Here is a 22,589-nt window from a genome sequence, read left to right on the forward strand (position 1 = left end):
TAAATGCACGTAAACACAAGAAAGATATTTAATTAACCAAATATTTTGGTCTGGAAATAGCAGACCATCTTCAGTGGTATTACAAGAACAGTTTTAAAAAATACAAGCTAGAATACTAACAATAGATCGTTCAAAATAGAACACGCCGCATGTTCTATTTATTGTTATTAATGATGTAATCTATTGTTAGTATTCTAGCTTGTATTTTTTAAAACTGTTCTTGTAATACACTGAAGATGGTCTGCTATTTCCAGACCGAAATATTTGATAAATTAAATATCTTTCTTGTGTTTACATGCATTTATTATTCAGTCTTATGTCACAAGTATCCTTAAAACAGCAATACTATTCCCTCTGCCAACAAGATTATGTTTATGTCATGTGCAATAGTACAGACTTCATAGATGCAGGATTCCATTAAGAAAGTTACAACTGCAAAAATTAGGATAATGTAAAAAGGCTAGGTATACTGCATCTTTTGCTTGTTTTTTTTTTAATATAATTGTTTTTACAACTTCTAATTAAATACATTAACTGTATTTAATTTAATTTTACTTTTAATTTTAAAATGTTTTTATAGATTTCTTACACCTCTTCATGTGGCAGCAGACAAATCTAATTTAGATGTGGTGGATGTATTATTAAAACATGGTGCCAAGGTAAGTGATTTGTATATATTGCTTTTCAGTTTTGAATATTTTAATTTTAATATTCTGATTAGATTACATCCTGATCAGAATATTCGAATTAGGTGAATTTTACTTTCATTGGTCTTTCAACAAATATTGTTATTAAGATTGTTTGTTTACATTTTTTTTACAATGCTTAGTTGAATACATTATTTAGGTGATTTGTTCTTTTGATTCAACACAAAAATTAAGGACAAAAATGCATACTGTGAGCCATCTAAATAATTTTAAACTTAAAAAAAAAAATCCACATAGTCAGCAAAATAAATTTATTATTACAGGATGCATAGTTTAGTTATCACTTAATTTCTTTTTATAGATTTATCTGTTTAGACAGAATTTTGCATTAAAAATAGTAAAATCAAACATCAGCTCATTAGGTTTACTATTCTTAGTAAGTCTGTATTAACTTTCACTTTCCCAATCCTTTTACATCATTTCCTCATATAACACTTAGACATATACAAGATCAAACTTTGTTATCGGGCTGCATCCACTACTAGCTTTTCATTGCACAGACATGTCACCTCCATACCTTCTTCAGTCTCCAAAAAACTTGGTGTCTTTTTCTGTTTAATGCATTACCTGTCACCTGCACAACTCAGATATGCTCACCTTAAATACTGTTTTCATGTTTGGGCTGTGTATGAAATGCTTCCCAAAAATTCTTCTGGATAGCAGAAGCTATCCAAAAGAGGGTAGTGTTATTCAGTGGTAATTCTCTCTTTCTCTCTTAGATTCACTCCAACTTCTCATCAATATTCTGTTTCTATGTTAAGTTTCTTCCATTTTTTCAAGCTCATGAAAACAGAAGCAGCTGCTGGTTGGCATTTATTTGCAGTCCAACTTCACGAAATCGGTTTCTCAGTTTCCTTTTTTTGCCCTTTTTTCTTTTATCCATGTTTTCTGGAACAACATTGTTTGCATAACATTTTCTTTAAGGACTACTATAACTTCCAACTATTCAAAAAGAAAAAAAAAAGTACCTTTTGTCATCTTAACTTCTTGATCACATATAGCATTGACATGTTGTAAGTTTTGCAATCTGTGTGTGTGCACATGTGCGCACGCACGCACACTATTTTTTATTGCAGTTATCACTTTTTATAAACCATCCAGTTGATGTAAGAAAATGTTGTTGAGATAGTGATGCAAAGTTATATGCTGATTACACCTCTTGGCATGTAATATCTTTTAGATGTATTTTAGATGCCACCATCCAAAGTAACTTTCAAATGATTGTTTTTGTAGATGGCAATAAATTTTTTTTTTTTTTTTTTTTTCTTTTAATGGCACTGAAAGAATATAATGAAAATGGTTTCTCAGCATTGGTTTTTGAGTTTCTCATGAGGTATCTTCAACATCAACATGCCAACAGAAGTTAACTTTAGTTCCCTTCAACAATTAAAAAACTTTGTTTTAAATTTATAAAAAAAAATAATTATATAAGAGGATGTTAGTAGATGTGTAATCAATTATTTTCTCATTATTATTATTATTATAAATGTAGTGTTTTATTTGAAATTTCTTTAAACAAAATATTGATATAGTATGTATGATGTCTGTGGTAACACTGCCAGCACCAAGTTCCATGTGTAACTTCACATGGAGAGAATATACAAAAAATATGAAAAAGGTTGTTGACAGTGATATCTTAACATTTGTTCAGAACATAAGCATATATATAAGGGTTTTGAAATGGGAAGTGAAATAATTTAAGTGATTACCATTGAGTTTTCAGCAGGATAAAGTTTTGCCTAAATTAATATGGGCAAAAGTTTTAAAATGAATCAGTCTGGTAGTTTTCACTGGTGATTTGTAGAATTGGCTAAGAAAATAAATGCATTTGAAAACAAAACCTCTATCTTAAAAATACCTACTAGTAAAATTTGAGGAAGATATTTACTGATTGAACCAAAGAGGCCTGTAGTAAAGTTGTGTGTGTGGAAGGATAGAAAAAAATGAGAAATTCATGGTGGATTCAAGAAAAGACATATTCACAGGAAAGAATACAAATAAAATGTAAGAAAGTTAAGATGTGCCTAAAAGTTACTCAAGTCTTCTTTGGTAAGAATATGGAAGATATCACAAAGATGGCAATTCTAGAGACTATCAAAAAAGCTTAGAAGTAGTGGAGAAATGACGTAACAAGTGAAGATAAAGATATTTCGGATGTATGGAGTAATTACTTTGAAAGATTGATAAATGAAATAAGCAGTGACAGAACAGGATGGAAAATATTCCAGAGAAATGCAATGAGAAATACATATCAGTATTTATTAGTTCATGTGAATGCAGTGGATTTGTACTATAACAAATACCACTATAATGGTGTTATAGTGCAAATTACAGAAAAGTTCCATAGAATCAATGCTATTTGAAGTTCAAAACATTCAATATAGAAAACTGAATTTCTTAGGAAAGAATAGCATAGACAAAGAAAATGAGAAATGGTACATTGATGATAGAATGAAATTTATATATGCAGGAATCTTACACAAAGGAAATAGTGGGAAATCATACATTGAGAGAGAATTGACAGAAAATTGGATATTTACTGCCAACCAATAGTATTTTTGCTTGTTAATTACATGTGTTCTCTGGCTGATTTGCATGTATGCATGATGAAAGCTTGAGTTTCTTAGAAGGAAAAACTTGCTTCCTCTGTATGAGATTGAACTGACTCATCTTCAATTGAGGAAAATATCCATATAAAGGTTCCTGTTGTCTAGACAAGAATTGTACTGTCTTTTCCAATTGAAAGGTGTTCTCCCAACTACAGAAATATCAAAACAAGACTGGGTTTTAGAAAGATTAAAATTAACTAAGTTATCACTTCTCTGCTAGGAGTGGTATGGAGATGAACATTTAAGTAGTTGACCATAGACGTTTTGCTGCAGGCTTATTGGTTTGTACATCACAAGTTTCTAAAGTACTTCATCAAAAAAGCTATTAATCAGATATTTTTTATGTATTGAAAGAAGATCAGTAATTTTCAGAATGAAGAGGATAGAGAAGTAGGAAAGAACAAAACAAGGTTTTGTTCTTTCCTCTATTCACCTATCCTCTTTTGGAATTGTAGCATTAAGAAATAATTTTTGGGATTAAAATCCACTGATTTCCCCTACTCCCTTCGTTGAGATTGCAGCTACAATTTTCTATGGTCCTGCATTTTTTCATACTTTTATCTTTTTATTGCTGATTTTCATGTCATATTTGTTACAGCAGTTATTGGGCTAAGTTTAGTTAGAGAATTCTAGACTTGTGCTGGATGTATTCAGGAATACATCATCATCTGCCTGAAATATCATGCTCAATGCTATTTTCTTTCATAATGTGAACCATCTAGATGATGAATGAGTAGAGATATTGTGCATCCTTGTCTTACACCTAATTTTACATCAAACAATCTTTCTGTATTTTCCTGAATTCTTACTGCTGACTTAAAACTTAAATATATACTATGTATTACTTTGTATAATGCCCCATTCACCACATATAATTATAGTGTTTTGTAAAGCTTTTTTCTGAGTACCTTGTCATTACCTTTTCCAAATCAACAAAACTTAATTGCAGATTCTTGTTATATTCCCATGATTTTCCATTATTTTATTTCATCTATGTCATGAAGTGAAAATCTGATCTTACCAAACTCTATTTGGCCTGAACCTTACTTGTTCTTCTTGACAATTTTTCTTAGCCTCTTCTCGAGTATGATTGCATAAATCTTACCTTGGAACACTTATTAGAGAAATTCCTGTATAATCCTGATTCAGATTTATTTCCTTTTTTTTTATAGATAGGAACTATGAGAGTTCTACTCCAGTCATTTGGAATTCAGCCTTCTGAATTATGCATTGTAGTCACTGCAAAATTTTTATACTCTCATATTTGAACATTTCTGGTCAAATGTTCAAATATGAGATTTTTATACTCGCATATTTTTATACTCTCATATTTGAACATTTCTGGTCATCTACTTGGGATGGCTATCCATATTTCGGGATTTTGATGGCTTTGTTTATCTCTAGCATGGATATGTGTGCCTGTTTGCTTTCTTCTTGAATGCTTTCTACTGCTGTTCTATTGTTGATTTAACAATCCTTAAGAGTACTGCAGAGACAAGTAGGATATCTTTATCATCAGTTTTCATATCTGCTGACCTGGTTGGCTGAGTAGTTAGTACCTGCTCTTCAACGAACAGGCTATGGGCTTGAATCCAACATAGGCATGGATGTTTATGATTATCTCTTTAGGCAGGAAATGAATATCATCGCCTGGTGTTAGACCACAGCTCCAATTATTTGGAAGCCTGAAATGGCTTGAAAAAGTTCCATATTTGGTCTCTAGAGCAGGGTTTCCAGACTATATAAAAAATAAATTAAAAAATACAAAAAATATATAAAACTGATAAAAAAAAATAGGGCAAAAAATTCTTAGACCACCCACAGTACAAAATGTACTATGATCTTGGATTCCTTTCAAATTACTCTTTCTTTTATTTTTCTAAGCTTTTTCAATAGCCTCCAGAACATTTTATCACCTTCCTTAAATTCATCTTCATATTATATTTTTTTCCAGTCTTCTCATGACTTTTGCTTAGCTACTTTTACAGATAACTTAGCTCTCTTACATATTTCTCTATATTGTTTTAGGGAATCTGCCAGCTTACTTACTAGGAGCTTTTGGTATGCTTTCCTCTTTACCTCGATTGCTTCTTTAACTTCTTCTGTCCAGCATGGTGTTCTTATTTTTCTGCCCTTGAAGACAACTTCACCACATGCTTCTCTAGCCGAATCAATCAATATTTTCTGCAGAGTTTTCAGTAAAACTCCAAGGTTTGGTTTTTGTTTTTGAACTGTTTTTTTGAAAAATGAATAGAAATCACACTTAAAAAACCAAATGATGATCATGTATACTCTTGTATCTTGAACCAACATTAAGATATTACTATCGGCAACAACATGGTCAATAAGGCTTTTATTTCTTGTCTCCTCTCCATGTGAATTTATGCATATCTATGTTGGAGCATGGTGTTAGTAATGACTAGTCCATGTCCTGAGCAGCAATTCTTCAGGTATTTACCATTATTGTTATTAGCCTTGCCATTTTCTCCAAAATTTTCTTGCCTGGTGCGATGCATTTTTTAGTCTGTTGTTTAGATCAACAACAAGGACCATCTTTACCATTTTCCTTGTCAGCTATCTGCTCTTAATGATATAAAAAATTCCTCTACTTCTTCCTTGAAAGAACCTTCCCTGAGACCATAGCATAAGTTTTTGAAGTTTGTTCATATGAAACTACATGAAACTGTCTTCCAATCAAGAAGTTTATCTTTGTATTTGGTGTTGCATGCTTATTGCTACTCCTTCCTTTCCTTACTAGATTTTGGCCAAATATAACTTATTTACATCCTGCTGTTTTATTCTCTGTTTTGTCTGAGGAACAACAATTATGTCCACTTAGTACTTTTCCAATTCTTCTGCAATCAGTGATCAGTAGAAACTACACCCAAGAACTTACTGAGGTTAAATCAGTGCTGAAGTCATATATTTTCCATGTGCATTGATTTAAACTCAAGTATAGCTTGAAACCAGTCTGAGTAGTGGCTTTTTCCATAGCAATACTTGTCTGAAGGGAGTACTTTGTATCATGGGATACTGAGGTATTGAAGTGAAGTCAACAACCTCTGTTTGCTAATAGACCATTTGTGAAGACACTTCATGTGCAAACTTTGTTTCTTTATGCTTGGGTAAAGCATAAGGAAAATGATTAACTGCAACAGAACATCCAGTCTGACTGAAATGTGGTATACAAGAGACCACTGATGTACTTCATCTTTTGTAAAAGGAAAAAAGAAAAAACTTTTGAACTGGAGAGGAGAAGGCAGAAAAGTCAAATTTTTTTAAGATAGGATCAACTTTTTCAGAAACATTTTTAACACAGTTATCCATTTTTGATGTATATATCCAATGGTTGTTTAGGCAAATAGGTATTTAAATGTTCAGGTATTGTATACAGTCTAGGTAGTTATATAGTCTAGTTATATAGTTTATATTTTATATAAATAGTAGATATAGTCAGCTCTCTATAGCAAATATCATTATTAAACTCACTCACTATAACAAATTACCAAATAAAATAAATAAAAAAAGTCCTGATCAATGTTAAATAGGAATTTCTATTCTAAAGGAAATTGTAGCAGGCTCTTTGGATTTGTAGCCTACTGTCCATTGTAACAAGCTATCCTGTGGTCCCTGTGACTTTGTTATATCAGAGTTGGCTGTATTTTATAACTGTTTAAACACAGATGAGTTCATATGTGATTATATTCACATATGAACTGATTTAATAATATTTATTTATTAAATCATTTATTAATATATGAGAATTTATTAGAATTTATTAATATATTCTCATCAGAGCAAATAACATGGACTTGATAGCAAATGTTTTAATAATGCCAAATTTCTGCCTGGAAGGATGATGGGAATCTAAACTACATGAATGTTTCTTCTGGTGAAAGTAGGTTTTCTATAAATGAAAAAATGTTCAAGAATATGTCAAGAAGAAAAGACATGGTAGGTAAGGTAAAGAGTTATCATTTTCAAGTTCTATGGTAATTTTAGTAAATTCTAGTGTTAAAATTATTGTTTAACACGATTACCAGTTTTTTATATTTCTCACAACTAGACATTATCTGATATTTTTGTTTATGTAATTTTGTGTTTAGCCTCATTAAGATAACAATAGTTTATGCTATATGATCATAATTAGCTATATGAAATGTTACATCTATTCCAATTTTTTTGCAGAAGCGTTAAGAATTTTATTGTTCAGAAAGCAAAAATTGGTTATTCCATCATTAGTCAAAGTTTTGGAAAATTATTAGTTTCATTCCACCATTGCCATTAATAATTATGTAATAAATTTTTGCAGATATAATGGAAGGTAAATTTTTCTAGGTTAATGCATTAGATGGCTTAGGACAAACATCACTACACAGATGTGCCCGAGAAGAAAATGTCCAAGCATGTAGAATTCTTCTATCATATGGTGTTGATCCAGCAATTGTTAGTTTACAGGGTTATACTGCATCACAGGTAGCAAGTGAAAGTGTGCAGAAGTTACTCAGTGGTAAGTGGTACTAATTTGTTCATGTTTTTCATAGAATGAGAAATTTTTCTGTGTGTATTCTGTTAACTCTATTTCATATGCACTTTTACACCCGCCCACCTAATACATTGTAGATTGGTTGGATTTGGTTGGATGCTAGAGGTTATACATAATGGCCAGTGTCCGTGTATATGTTTGTTTGTCTGACTGATACTCTTCTGACTTCAGCGATAGCAAAGTTGAAAATAACTACTACAATTCATTCTTAAGAATACTTATATTCTAAAACATGGAGTGTACCACCTCATATTTTGGAATGAAATATGTTATCACATATGGCTGGTAATGCTATTATCTGTTTCCCTTATATAATGCTATATAAGGGAAACAGATACAGCATATCCAAAGAGTTAATGTTACATCTGTTTACTCTTGATGATATGCAAAAAATGTACAGATTACTAAAGAGGTGTTATCGAAGAATTCTCTAGCACTGGCTTATTTGTTTGTGACATTGGTAAAACATGACATCACTAGAATCAGCTATAGTTAACATAATCATCTAATGGAAGCATGAAGATACATCCACAGACAGGTACACCCTGGAAGCCTGAATCATCCATTTGTCAGGCCACAAGTGGATCATCCATCTTTTTCTCAGAACAGAATGTTGTAATCTTTTTGTCACCTCTAAATAGCATTGTTGGTTGACTGTTTGTCGCTGTTCAATGAATTCATAGTAGACTTCCCCTTGTGATTAAAGAAACACACCAACATGATCTTGAACCAAAAGTGACATGCAGGTTTTTTTCGGACTTGGTGAACTCTGGGTTTTCCACTCATGCTTGTTGTTTTGTTTTGGGATACTGGAAGCACTAGGTTTCGTTACCCGTTCACTGACATCACGGAACACTCATTCACTTTCCGTGGAACACAATTTGGGAAACCCTGGTGTAAGTAATAACTAGTCTATGTTCTGAACAGATATCCAGCAAATACTTATTATTGGATTTATGCTTTTCTCCAAATTTTCCTAAAACTTTTCTATGTGTCTGGTAATTACTTTCTACTCTGTTATTTAGATCTGCAACAAGGATCAGCATTTATCTATATTAGCTGCCTTCTCTAATATCTCAAAAAATTCCTGCACTTTTTCCTGAGTAGAAACCTGTTGGGACTTTTGACCTAACACTTCCTCATGGTGCATTCTATAAGTATTTGCCTGGATACTGAAAAAACAAGTATAAGCTGGCAATTTGGAATTTAGCTGACCAATTTCAAATTTCATTCATTCTTAAATTCAATTTCATTCTTAATATAATGGCATAACATGACAGAATTTGTTGCTACCTCTATGGGACCATAGGAACAAATAAGTATCATAGCAGCTCCTCATTCTGATATTTCCCACACATCACTCTATTTGATATTGCCTGCCATTCGAGAAGAGATTATCCTTAGAATGCTATATTTGTAATGCCCAGATGGCAACAAATTCTGTCATGTTATGCCATTATATTAAGAATGAAATTGAATTTAAGAATGAATGAAATTTGGAATTGGTCAGCTAAATTCCAAATTGCCAGCTCATACTTGTTTGTTCAGTATCTAGGTGCACTTATAGAATGCACCATGAGGAAGTGTTAGGTCAGAAGCCCCAGTTGATTCTTCACATTTCTTGAAAAGCTATGTGGAGATGTCCTCCCAGTTATCTAGCTTTGACTCTTAAGCACCATATGATGAATTTAGGTGATTTTAATTTACTTCTAAAAAAATTAATTAGTTTAAAAAAAAACTTACTACAAATGCGTCCTACGTATTATATCTTATAGATCCATTGCCAGCAGGTGTTGATGTTGAATATCAACTTCTGGAGGCAGCAAAAGCAGGTGACAATGAAGTTGTTAAGGTGAGAAAACATAATTTGTACATCACTTTTATACATTTTTTTTATTATTATGAGACCTTAAAGATAACTATAATGTAACATATCAAATTTTTTGCAAGTTAACATTGCACTCCTTTTTGTTTTCGTTGCCATGGTATCTTAGATGCCAATAATATTTACAACATATTACTATTTAATTTTTGTTACACTTCATTTTCTAGTTTGATATTAAAAAGAAATTGAATCTTTTCAGTTATTCATTAGTAGTGTTTTGAAAATATGTGATGAAATAGCTGTCAAGAAAATTCAGTTGACTAAGTAAAGATAAATTAGGGAGGACAAACCTTTGAAAGATTGGTAATAATGTCCTGCCACTTGGCTACAGGATTGGATCAAATACCTTTTTTTTTTTAATTTAAAATCAATTATTTATATCTATTAAATTGATAAATGGACATAAGTAATTTTTACTCCAGATGAGATTGATTTTTAGAAAAACTTCTAAGTAAAATAAATCTGAACTAGTTATAAACTTTTAGAGGGGGGGGGGGAATCACACTGAATATAATAAAATTAAAAACAAACAGTGCATTTACATTGAAGTGTACATGCATGCAAAATTGGTTCAGTTACTGTTGGGTTTAATTGCAATAATTCACTCTTAGAGTGAATTATTGCAATTAAGGTCTCGAAGAAGTAAGTTTTGGATTTAGAATTGGGAGATCAGCTGTTAATTGTTGTAAGGGATTATGAAGAAACATTGAGAATTTGGAAAATGTCTATTTATGGCATTTCTGGATTCGGAAATGTGTCATCTGGGAAAGTTTGGGAAAGATAATGTAGTAAAAAGAAATTATCATCCAAGAATTTGATGGTGATGCGATTCGATTCATTGAAAGGATCTGCAAAAGAAACTGGACAAATGAACTATGATGCAAAACTGTGTTGCTTATCAATAGCAAGAAGATTGATAGCATGGTTTCAGATCAGAGAGAATATGTGCAGATTTCTTTGTTAAACTTGCTAGTTTTGAAGAGAAGTGAAAATTTCAAATATTTGGGAAGCATATTTTCTAGTGACGGAAGTGTAAATCAGAAGATATATTTAGGAGGATTTCACTGAGTCAAAGTTTCTTTAATAGTGTATGTAGTTTACCTTGTGATGGTGAAGTCCCACTGAAATATAATCCTTTGATTTACAGGCATTAATTTTTTTGTGCATTTTGTCTTGCTATAAGACAAAATGCACAATAAACTAGTCAGTGGAAATGCATATCTTTTGAGGACAGTGCTGGCAAAAAAAGTATAGCCAGATAGAATGAGAAATGTGAATTTTAGGAATGTATTAAGACTAAAAAGTGTTATAAAAAAAGGCTTTTAAATTTCCACTTGAGTTGGACACATGATAAATTCAGAAAGAATATTAAGAAGAATGTATGAAATGAAGATTGAGGAGAAAAAAAAAAAACATGGAAAAGGTGAGAGATAAGTTAGAAGATTCAGAATAACAGAAACTACAGCTGAAAGAAGGTTTTTGAAGAAAGAATATGGAAGGGCAGAAACAGATGTAGGCCTTTGATCTGTCTGAACTGACAGTTCATGTTAGAGTAATTGCTGTTGATTATAAATTCCATTCATTTGCTCATAACAAGAAATGACTGACTGAATAGTAAAAGCCATTTTTAATGATTTTCAAGGGGACTTCGCATCCCTGCTCAGGAATGCTTGCTAACTCTATGTTATAATATTCCTGTCTACATTTACCTAATTTACATTCTTGCATTCACATACAAGTTGCAGATTACACTTTGCCACTGCTGAGGAATTTGGGATTGGATATAATCATAATAATATTGAGATCTTTACTCTAAGGATTGGTGTTGGTAGGATTCAGAACTGCTTGGGAGGATTGATTAAACTTTACAACAGACCATAAATGGTTATGTTTATTAGACACATGTTCACAGGGCTATAGTAATTTTATTACTGCAAATATTTCAACCAGAAACTAACTCTTCATCAGCTTAATCACATGGTGAAGCTAGAACAAAGAATGCTAATCTTATTTAAAGGATATAATTGTACTATAGTAGTTGAATATCTTCTACAACATGGAGCTGATGTTCATGCTAAAGATAAAGGGTAAATTGTAAACTTTTTTATTTGCAATTAAAACAGCTTTACTAAATCACTTAAGGAAATTACAACATAGATAAGAATATAAATTAAATTACACTTTAATAAATATGTCCGATATTTAGGCAACGTCACGTTGCCATCTTCAAAAGGAACTTACAAAAAAAAAAGTACGTGCACGTAGGCACTACAACACAGTAACCGAGAATGAAGTGATGAAGCTATCGTTCTCCTAAAACACCTACTTAACCCCCTAGCAGGCTAAGTAGGTGTTCTTGGCTGTTGGGCTGAAGGTCTGCTGATGTAAGTCTCCCAAATTTAGGGCAGTCTCATACAACCAAATTTGTTGAGGTTTGGAGAGTTTCTTAGGGCTGAGGCTGATTCCATGAATAGTCTTTCAAATTTGTATTTGCTACGGTGTATTACTGTAGCTTTCTTCCACTGTATTCTGTGGCGTGTATCCAGAGCATGGTCTGCAAGACCAGAGTGTCTGTACTTGTGAAACCGGATGTAGTCCTTGTGTTCCGAAATTTTGATATTCACTGTCCGGCCAAAGTAAGATAGTTTACAGCTGCAAGGGACCTGGTATATACCAGGTAGGTCTAGGGGAAGTGGTTGGTCTTTAGTGGAGCGGATAAGGGATGTCAATTTTCTGTATGGTCTGTAACAGGAGGTCAAGTCATGTTTTTTTTTAAATTTTGGTAATTTTTTCTGAGGTGCCTCGGATGTAGGGAATGGTGATAGATTTAGAGTAATCCTTGTTGTCAAGGGGGAGGGGGGTTGTGGTTTGTTGGTTTCAATATTTTTTGAGGGGGTAGCCATTGGCTAAGAAAGTGTTGAGAATGTGATTTAGTTCAGTGTTTAGGGCCTTGTAGTTAGAACAGATTAGTTTAGTCCTTTTGTATAGTTTTTTCACCACTCCATATTTTTGTGAGGGGGTGGTGGGATTGTTGGTGATTGTACTTGCCTGTATGGGTGGGTTTTCTATAAACTGAGAAAACCAAGGTTCCATCAGACTGACGGGTGACTAGTGTGTCTAGGAAAGGGAGGCTGTTGTTTTCCTCTTTTTCCAGAGTGAACTTGATTCTGGGGTGTCGGTTGTTTAAGTGTGTTAAGAAGGAGAAGAGTGTATCAGAGGCTAAGGCTTTTTCTTCAAAGTTCTCCATAAAGAAATTGGCCAAGGGTGAGGAGAGTGGTGAACCCATGGCTGTCCCCTCTATTTGTTTGTAGAATTTTCCCTTCCAAACGAAATAGCCTGAGTTCATTGTGAACTGAAATAGGGCTGAGATATCAGGAGAAAATTTAGCTTGGATTAGCTGTAAGGTTTCCTTGAGTGGGACTTTTGTGAATAAGGAGGGGACGTCAAAGCTGACCATTATGTCAGTATGTTGGAGTGTAAGGTTTTATATGCTGGCTTTGAAGTGGGCTGAGTTTTTTGTGTGTGATGGTGTGTTGCCAGTATAGTGTGTGAGTGCTTTGGCCAAATGTTTAGCTAATTTGTATGTGGGGGAATCAGTGCCATCTGCTATGGGACGTAACGGCACATTTTCTTTATGTGTTTTTGGGAGTCCATAAATAATGGGGGGGGGGGTATAGAGTTAAACAGTTTTAATCTGTTAGTAACTTCTACAGGCCAAGAAGTGACTTTCCTAAGGTGCCTGTGAAGTTTTCTGATTTGTGAGTTGTGGGATTGTATTCGATAGGGAGGTAAGTAGCCCGATCTAATAGAAGAGCATTAAGCTTGCCTGTGTAGTCTTTTGGTTAAGTACTACAGTTGCAATTTCCCTTATCTGCTTTGGTGATAACTATTTTTTTATTATTCCTCATTTCCTGCAGAGCTTTATATTCCTTGTTGGGTATGTTGGTTTTTGGTGGTCTTGCTTTGGAGAGGACACAAGCTACATCCAGTCTTATACTGTTGGCGATTTGATTCGGAAGGTGCCAGATTCCGTGTTCGATCTGGATCATAATATCCTCACTAGGTATTTTTCTGGGAGCAATGCCAAAGTTGTGGCCACATGAAAGCGCGTTTAGTGCTTCAGGGTGACTGAAGAAAGGTTGATTACGGTGTTGGTAGGAAGTTTTGGATTGGCGGTAGAGTTCTTTTTTAAGCTACAGTAATACACCATAGCAAATACAAATTCGAAAGACTATTCATGGAATCAGCCTCAGCCCTAAGAAACTCTCCAAACGTCAACAAATTTGGTTGTATGAGACTGCCCCAAATTTGGGAGGCTTACATCAGCAGACCTTCATCCCAATGGCCAAGAACACCTACTTAGCCCGCTAAGTAGATGTTCTTGGTAGACACTACAACACAGTAACTGAGAATGAAGTGATGACGTGCATGTGCCTTTTTTGAAAGTTCCTTTTGAAGATGGCAACGTGACATTGCCGAAATATCGGAAATATTTATTGAAGTGTAACATTTCAATAAATTTAATTTATATTCTTATCTACATTGTCATTTCCTTAAGTGATTTAGTAATAATTAAAATAGCTATACATGTGAATGTGATTAAATTGTATAGGATAGTTGTTGTTATGATTTTCTTTTATAAAATTTCATTATAAATGCTTATATTTTGTCAAAGAATGTTTGGCACTTGTAATTTTATAAAGTACTAAAATAAAAATTTTAAACGTTTGAATGACCCTTCTACAGAAAAGAAGGAAAAAAAGTTCACTTACTAAGTTGAAATACAGAAATATTTCATCCTGTATCCTATTTTCCTCTTGCGTGTTAGGCTTATTAGCCTGTCAGACCAAATAACTTTGCTTCTTTAAAACCTCATTAATGCTACAAAAAATTCTTACTCAAGTAATTAATTCTGCCTGCATAGCATATTATAGCTGTCAGTTGCATGAGTTCTGGCTAGTTTTCCTGTTTTGTGAGGTGAAGAATGAATTTTCAGGAGGGGAAACCCCCTGCTATTTATGAGACTGGTTCACTCACCTTCAGTTGAAAAGTCTCAATAAAGGTTCTTTACATTCCAGATGGAATTCAAACCCAAGCCTTTCCAACAAAAGAGCATAATCTCTAGAAATATTTCAGGTTATTTTAAATTAATTGTTAACTCTGAACTTTATCAACTACAGTCACTGGTATTGGATGATTCTGATGAAACACCTGGCTTATATCCTTGTAAGCTTGATCTGTTGCAGCACATTATGCCAAATGAACAAAATACTTCATTACAAATTTTTCTGCCATATGCTGAACTATCTTGGAATAGATGAGACCTATATATATTCAAAATTTATATTAGTAATGAGGCTACATTTGCATCAGGAGGATTGTGAACAGGCAGTGGTCAGACTTCATATTTTGGCTGTAATATGGAGTATGATGTATAGTAGCCCTGTCTTCTTCTATGGAGAGAAGGGGGGGGGGGGATACTAATAACAGAATTATCCATCTTAGTTTGTTGGAGATTTGACTGATACATCTACTTTTCTCTCATCATCATCATCATCAAATTCCTGACATGTACCCTCAAGGGGTGTACAGGATATGATAGTACTACATGTAAAATTTACATCATTACTAACTCCCTATCTACAGTTTTCCTCCAAATCAGTGTATTACTTGTCAAGACTCCAATATTATTATTATCAGATCTTATATTTCTATTGTCTAAGGCACATTGTACCGTATCAATCCGCCTATATCTTGGTCTTCCTCTGGGTCGTTTTCCTGCCAACCTGGCAGAGAACACTTGTTTTGCTAATCTTTCCTCGCCCATTCTGTTTAAGTGACCATACCACCTGAGATTAGCTCTGCTAACGCACTCCTGGATGCCGACAATGTCAAGTTCTTTCCTAATATCCTCGTTTTTAATATGATATTGCCATTGATGCCTCTAATCTTTCTCAGGACTCTCATATCTGCGGTCTCTAGTCTTTGGTCAAGTGTTTTACTTCTGACCCAGCTCTCAGATCCATAAGTTAAAACTGGTTTGAACACTGTCTTGTATACAGCTAATTTAGTGTTCTGACTAATTTCTCTCTTATTCCACATGAATTTATTCAATTGACTTCCCACCATACCAGCTTTGTTGATTCTGTTGTCTATTTCTATATTTAATTTACCATCTTCAGTAAAAATCGTGCCTAAATAGCTGAAATGTTTTACTTGTTCCACAGGTTCCCCATTCACAACACAGTTGACATTTTCAACAATTCTACCTATTTTTATTTGTCTTTGTCTTTTTAATGCTGACCTTCATACCATATCTATTACAACAGTTATTCAATTTAGTCAGGGAATCTTGCAAACTAATAGCGGATTTATTTAGAAGTATAACATCGTCCACATAAAGCGAAGAGCGGGCATTAACATCTCCAATTTTGATATCATCTTTAATACCACTTTCCTTCATAATGTGATTCCATATAGATAATGAATAACAGAGGGGATAAGGTACATCCTTGTGTCACACCAGATCTTCCTGTACATCCTTCAATTCTAACTGCCGAATTACGACTCAAATAAAGACAAAGTATTGCTTGATGTAACGCCCCATTGACACCATATAACTGTAGCATATTGAATAGCTTTGTGTATGTTATTAGATGTTATTCTTTTCAATATGAAATTCAATTTTATCCTGCTCAAGACTAAATAGTGATCGCTTCCAATTTCAAATCCTCTGTACGCTCTGGTGTCCTGCACCAGGGAGAAAACATCACTATCAACAATAACAAGAAATGCTGTTGCTTTGTGTACAGTCACAAAGAGAGCACACAATGAAATCCTCTAATGTATGAAATCTTTTTGAAGTTCTCCTTCCATTAGTTTTGGTTTCAGATTTATATGCCATTTGTTTATTTTTGTAACTATATATAGTTTTGAAAAAAAAAAAAAAAAAAATATATATATATATATATATATATATAGACAACCAATAGGTAATGGACAACAGAAAAGGTGGAAATGGGAAAATAAGGAAACAGTGACACGTTTTGATTAATATGGCATTGGTCTGCTGTGGGCATTTAGCACAGCCTGTATTCTTCAAGGGGGAGAGAGATTCAACAGGAGGAATTTCACATCATTCATCCAACAGAAACTAGATCAATTCGCCTTTGTTCTTTTAAGGTGGGAAACATTGCCTGAGAGCTCACTCCAAAATGTCCCATAAATGTTCTATAAGATTTAACTCTGGCAATTAGGATAGCCATGATGATAACCTCACCATCACGATAACCTCACCATCATGATAACCTCACCATCATGTTCCGCAAACCACTGGGTGACCATATTTGATCAATGAATGGGGGCATTAGCCTGTTGAAACATGAATGACTGAGTAGAATCAACATGGGATGAAGATGATCACTTATGATTTAATGATAACGTACAACATCCACTTTGCTTTCCGATACAACAAGTGAACCCAAACCATGCCATGAGAATGTGCCCCAGACATTACAAAACCACCAAACCTTTCACAGTTGGAAACGAGCACTCTGGCTGGCAAGCTTCCTTTGACTGACGTTATGCACATATTCATCCATTTGCAGCAAAAAGTGTGAACGTGGATTTATTGGACCATATCACATCCTTCCACTGCTGTGTAGTCCACTACCTGTGATCTTTACACCATTGGATGTGACGACATGCATGACAGAAGTGATCATAGGTTTGTACAAAGCAACCCGACTGTGATATCCAACTCTGTGTAGTTCCTGGCGTAGGTTTTTTTTTTTTAATAGGTTTCTCATGACTGGTGTTGAATTTTTCACATAATTACTCAGCAGTACCTTCCTGTTTTCCCTGGTACAACATACTAATCTCAAACATTCGTCTTTTGCAGTAAGCACTTTCATCCACTGTTGCATTTTGCTCATGATGTTTGTCTTGATGACTGCCATGCTGACATAATCTTAGAGATTGTTCCTCGACTTGTATGCAATTTCAGATGTTCTGGTCACAGATGCACCTGCAGCCTGGCTCAAACCATCACACCCCACTTTCAAAGTCACTGAGATTTTCTCTGGATTCCATTCTAACATATAATAAACAGCAGCAGGCCTCTTTTTGCCTTTACACATGTCTCTAGAAATGTGGGGAGTACATTTCATATTAACTGCATCTTGTTTGGTGCATTGTAGATGCTGCATTGCAGCTACCAATAACACGACCTGATATCTCAGTGTTTCTATTTTTTTGTCCATTACCTGTGTGTGTGTGTGTGTGTGTGTGTGTGTGTGTGTGTGTGTGTGTGTGTGTGTGTATGTGTGTGTGTGTGTGTGTGTTGTTATTATTACATGACACCTCCAGGGAGTCCAAAGACTCATCAAGGGAGGACTCACACTCTACAGCTTTCCATCTCCACTACTCAATCCACCAACTACTTTCATCATCTACACCAATGCCATCTACCGACGACCACCGCCACTAGTATTTTCACAGATATGCACAAACATCCATGTGCCCATGGCAGGATTTGAACCTGCAGCCTTTTGGCTGGAGAGCAGATATGCTAACCACTCAGCCAACCAGGCCGGACATATATATCATTTATTTTATTTCATTTTATTTATATATTTATTGTATTTTATTTTAATTTTAACTGCTCAGATAATTTGTGTTCATGCTGCAAGTTTCCAGATGTACTGGTCATATCATAGGCCCTTCAGTAATTAGTTTAATTATGCTTTGCAGAAAATATTATCTACTCATGCTTCTGTTGTGAACTGTCGTGATGTTGATGGAAGGCAATCAACACCTCTCCATTTTGCTGCTGGATATAATCGTGTAATAGTAGTTGAATATCTTTTACAACATGGAGCTGATGTTCATGCCAAAGATAAAGGGTAAATCGTATACTTCTTTATTTGTAGTTAAAATAGTTTTATACATATGATTAAGTTGTATTGGATAGTTATTATGATTCTCTTAAGTCTTTATTTAAATTTAAATCTGCACAGAAACTCTTCTGTAAATCTTTCTCCTTAATGCATTAGTATCAAGACTTTAATGCTCATTAAAAAAAAATTTTTTTTTTTAAACTTAGCTGAGTTTTTAAAGTATTTTCATCATTCATCAAGAATCTGAGTTTTAAGTTCCTTGTGTTGATGAATCTGTGAGCATCTGCTGTAATTTTTCACTGGACCTACCAATATCAATAACAAAAAGATGTATAAGTTTGAGTATTTTCAGCATGAACAAATTATCACTCTATCCAATAGACAAGCTTAGGTGTTGAACATCATTCATAACTTATTTTAACAATATTACAACACCAAATGAACTAAATTATAAAAAAGATGTTTATTAATTGGCTTATATTTCACTGATTTCAAACCAGCATCTTCAGAGCACAAAATAACTTGTTATAGTTTACACATGACAATGAGTAAGTGAAACAGTTCAAATTGTAAAGGACAAAAGATCTGAAGTTCTAGTTTGGTGCCCTCTAATGTTGTCACAAAGAAGTATTACAGCTGTGTAGGAGTTGATCTTAGGTCTCCCAAATTTTTGGCAAATTAATGCAACCATACTTTTCAGGTTAAGAGAAAGCTTCATAGTCATGGCTGACTCTAAAAATAATCTTTCTGACCTGTCATGACTTCTTTATAGTACATTGGTTTTCTTCCATCTAATCCTCTATGAAGGTGTGATTTGCCAGTTCAGACTTGTCATAATAATAATAATAGTAACGAATGCGTTTCTTATGTTCTCCAAGGCAGATGTTAACAAATCTTCCTGTCTGTCCCTAGTAGGCCCAAGTCACAGGGAACATCATACACTTCAGGATATGTTTATCCTTAAGAGAGCAGGTCAACGTTGCTAATTTAACATGCAGTTTGGTGGTGCAAAGGTCATATTTTATTAGTACTTTGGCTATCTTTTAAGGTTTACTTCAGGTATAGGGAGTAGAAATAATGGTATTTGTTCTTATATGTTTGAGGGGGGGGGCAAGGAGTAAGAGGGCCATGTGGTGTTTTATCTATTTTGTAGGAGCTGTAGTCATTGCTAGAAAGTATGGCGAATATGTTCAAGTTCTGTGGAAAGAGCTACATTATTTGAACAAACAGCTATTTAGAATATTTTTAGAATACCATACCACTAGTCTAAATGATGATGATGTGATTGTTTATGTAGATCTCTTCCTGTGTGTGTGTGTTGGCTTATAAATGGAAAAAGATGGTGAACACCATCTGAAAGGCAAGTGATTAATGTGTCAAGAAAAGGCAAAGTTATTAGATTCTTCTTTTTCTACTGTGAAGCAAATTTTAGGGTGGCTGTTTAGGTAAGTAACAAAAAAATCCAAAGTGTCTTGCCCGTGGGACCAAATGGCAAACACACCAACTAAACACAAAAAAGAATGACAGCTATAACTGTCATAAACATATTAAATATGCCACTTTGAGTATATCCTGCAACAGCGTCAACATACTACACTCTGACCACAACTTTGATGAGATCATGTGGTCAGTAATCTATTGTCAGGGGTGCTTACAGAAGAATCTAAGAATGCTCTCAGTTGTGGCCATAACTTTACTGTTACACCTAAAAAAAAGTTCCAAAACTAGAAATAATGATGAATAGAGACCGGGGCATCTACATTCTTCCACCTTCAACAACTAATAATGTATGTTTGAGACATGGCAAGCATCCTAAACAAATTTAAACCACCTAAAAGTAATGTACAACAGAATGAAATAGCTGCCTTTAAAAAGTTATATAATCATCATCACCAAATTCCTGCCATGTACCCTCAAGGGGTGTACAGGATATGATAGTACTACATGAAAAAAATTACATCATTACTAACTTCCTATCTACAATTTTCCTCCAAATCAGTCTGTTACTTGTCAAGACTCCAACATTATCAGATCTGATATTTCTATCATCTAAGGCACTTTGTACCGTATCAATCCACCTATATCATGGTCTTCTTCTGGGTCGTTTTGCTGCCAACCTGGCAGAGAATACTTGTTTTGCTAATCTTTCCTCGCCCATTCTGTTTAAGTGACCATACCACCTGAGATTAGCTCTCATAATGCATTCCTGGATGCTGACAATGTCAAGTTCTTTCCTAATATCCTCGTTTTTAATATGATATTGCCATTGATGCCATCTGTTCACGCCTCTAATCTTTCTCAGGACTCTCATATCTGCGGTCTCTAGTATTTGGTCAAGTGTTTTACTTCTGACCCAGCTGTCAGATCCATAAGTTAAAACTGGTTTGAACACTGTCTTGTATACAGCTAATTTAGTGTTCTGACTAATTTCTCTCTTATTCCATATGAATTTATTCAATTGACTTCCCACCATACCAGCTTTGCTGATTCTGTTGTCTATTTCTGTATTTAATTTACCATCTTCACTAAAAATCATGCCTAAGTAGCTGAAATGTTTTACTTGTTCCACAGGTTCTCCATTCACAACACAGTTGACATTTTCAGTGATTCTGCCTATTTTCATTGTCTTTGTCTTTTTATTACAAAGTTATATAAGAATTAAATAACAAAAGTTATATAAGAATAAAAATATTGCGATTACTAAAGCTGATGAGGATAATGCTATGTTTATCATGAATCAAGGGAATTATAACAAAAAAAGGCAGGATCCCCTAGGTGATAGTAATACTTATCAAATTGTAATTATGTAATTATACCAAATTATGTAATGTAATTATATAAATTATTGAAAAAAGTCACTTCTTGGCCCAAAGAAATCAACAAAATAAAACCCGTTCATGTTAAATCATCTCTATTTATCGGGTACCTAAACTCCACAAATCTATTTCTCTATGCCCTGTAGTTGATAGCATAGACAGTCCAACTTATTTCTTGCTCAACAGTTAGCTAAGTCACTTGCTGTTACTTATTCATAACTCTATTTTTATATAAAAAAAAATTCACTCCATTTCAAATCACTAGTTAAAAATCACATCCTTAAAAATTCAGAGAGAAATTCAGACAGATTCTTTATTTACTAATGTTTTTTTCATAACAGTGAAATTCATACAGATTTTCTCTTTTTTTTTTCTGTCAGCCAATGCCTTTTTGTTCCTGTATAGGGAGTAGGCAAGGCTGTTTTACCCCTATCTTAACTTTTTGGAGACAGCCAATCAGAGATAGCTGGTCCAAAGCTATCACTAATTAATCAGTACACAGTGAAGAAGGCAGCTAGCAAGTGCCACCATCTCGTGGTCTATAACCCTAACACAGTATTTTTAATATCTGAAAATAGTGTGGGTTCGACGGCTGATTTTTATGAGTTTATAGGATGAATTTTCTCCGAAGTTTTCGGGAGAAAAAACTCGTTAGCCCATGCCAGAGATCGACTAACTCGGGAACTGGTCGAGAAAAGGCTTAGGAAATGTTCCTCTTGTCGGAGACTAGATTCGAACGCATTTCATCGTGCGGTCAAGTGCCGTAGAGTGCAAACACCATTTCTACTGAGCTACAAATTTTCTGTATAATGTATTAATAATAGGCACTGTAATTTACTGTTTCTATAGCTAATAATATTGCTTTTTTTTACAGCATTTATACATTTAACAATGAGTTATATATATATTTACAATTTTCATCATCATGATCATCATCATCATCAAATTCCTGCCATGTACCCTCAAGGGGTGTACAGGATATGACAGTACTACATGAAAAAATTACATCATTACTAACTTCCTATCTACAATTTTCCTCCAAATCAGTCTGTTACTTGTCAGGACTCCAACATTATCAGATCTTATATTTCTATCGTCTAAGGCACTTTGTACCATATCAATCCACCTA

At 34.0% G+C, this 22,589-nt stretch overlaps 1 protein-coding gene across 1 annotated transcript in view; it reads left to right on the plus strand.

The window, feature by feature from the left end:
- Tnks (tankyrase) overlaps positions 1 to 22,589 on the plus strand; it is a 443,661-nt gene that overhangs the window by 137,203 nt on the left and 283,869 nt on the right. The window contains exons 9-12 of the mRNA XM_090403559.1: positions 581 to 659; positions 7,655 to 7,826; positions 9,638 to 9,714; positions 18,499 to 18,650. Coding sequence (XP_090259685.1) covers positions 581 to 659; positions 7,655 to 7,826; positions 9,638 to 9,714; positions 18,499 to 18,650 — 480 coding nt within the window. The remainder of the gene's footprint in view (positions 1 to 580; positions 660 to 7,654; positions 7,827 to 9,637; positions 9,715 to 18,498; positions 18,651 to 22,589) is intronic.

Source organism: Typopeltis vanoorti, chromosome 14, assembly GCF_054136105.1.
Source record: "Typopeltis vanoorti isolate ZY-2024b chromosome 14, IOZ_Tvanoo_1.0, whole genome shotgun sequence".
Taxonomy (NCBI): Eukaryota; Metazoa; Arthropoda; class Arachnida; order Uropygi; family Thelyphonidae; genus Typopeltis; species Typopeltis vanoorti.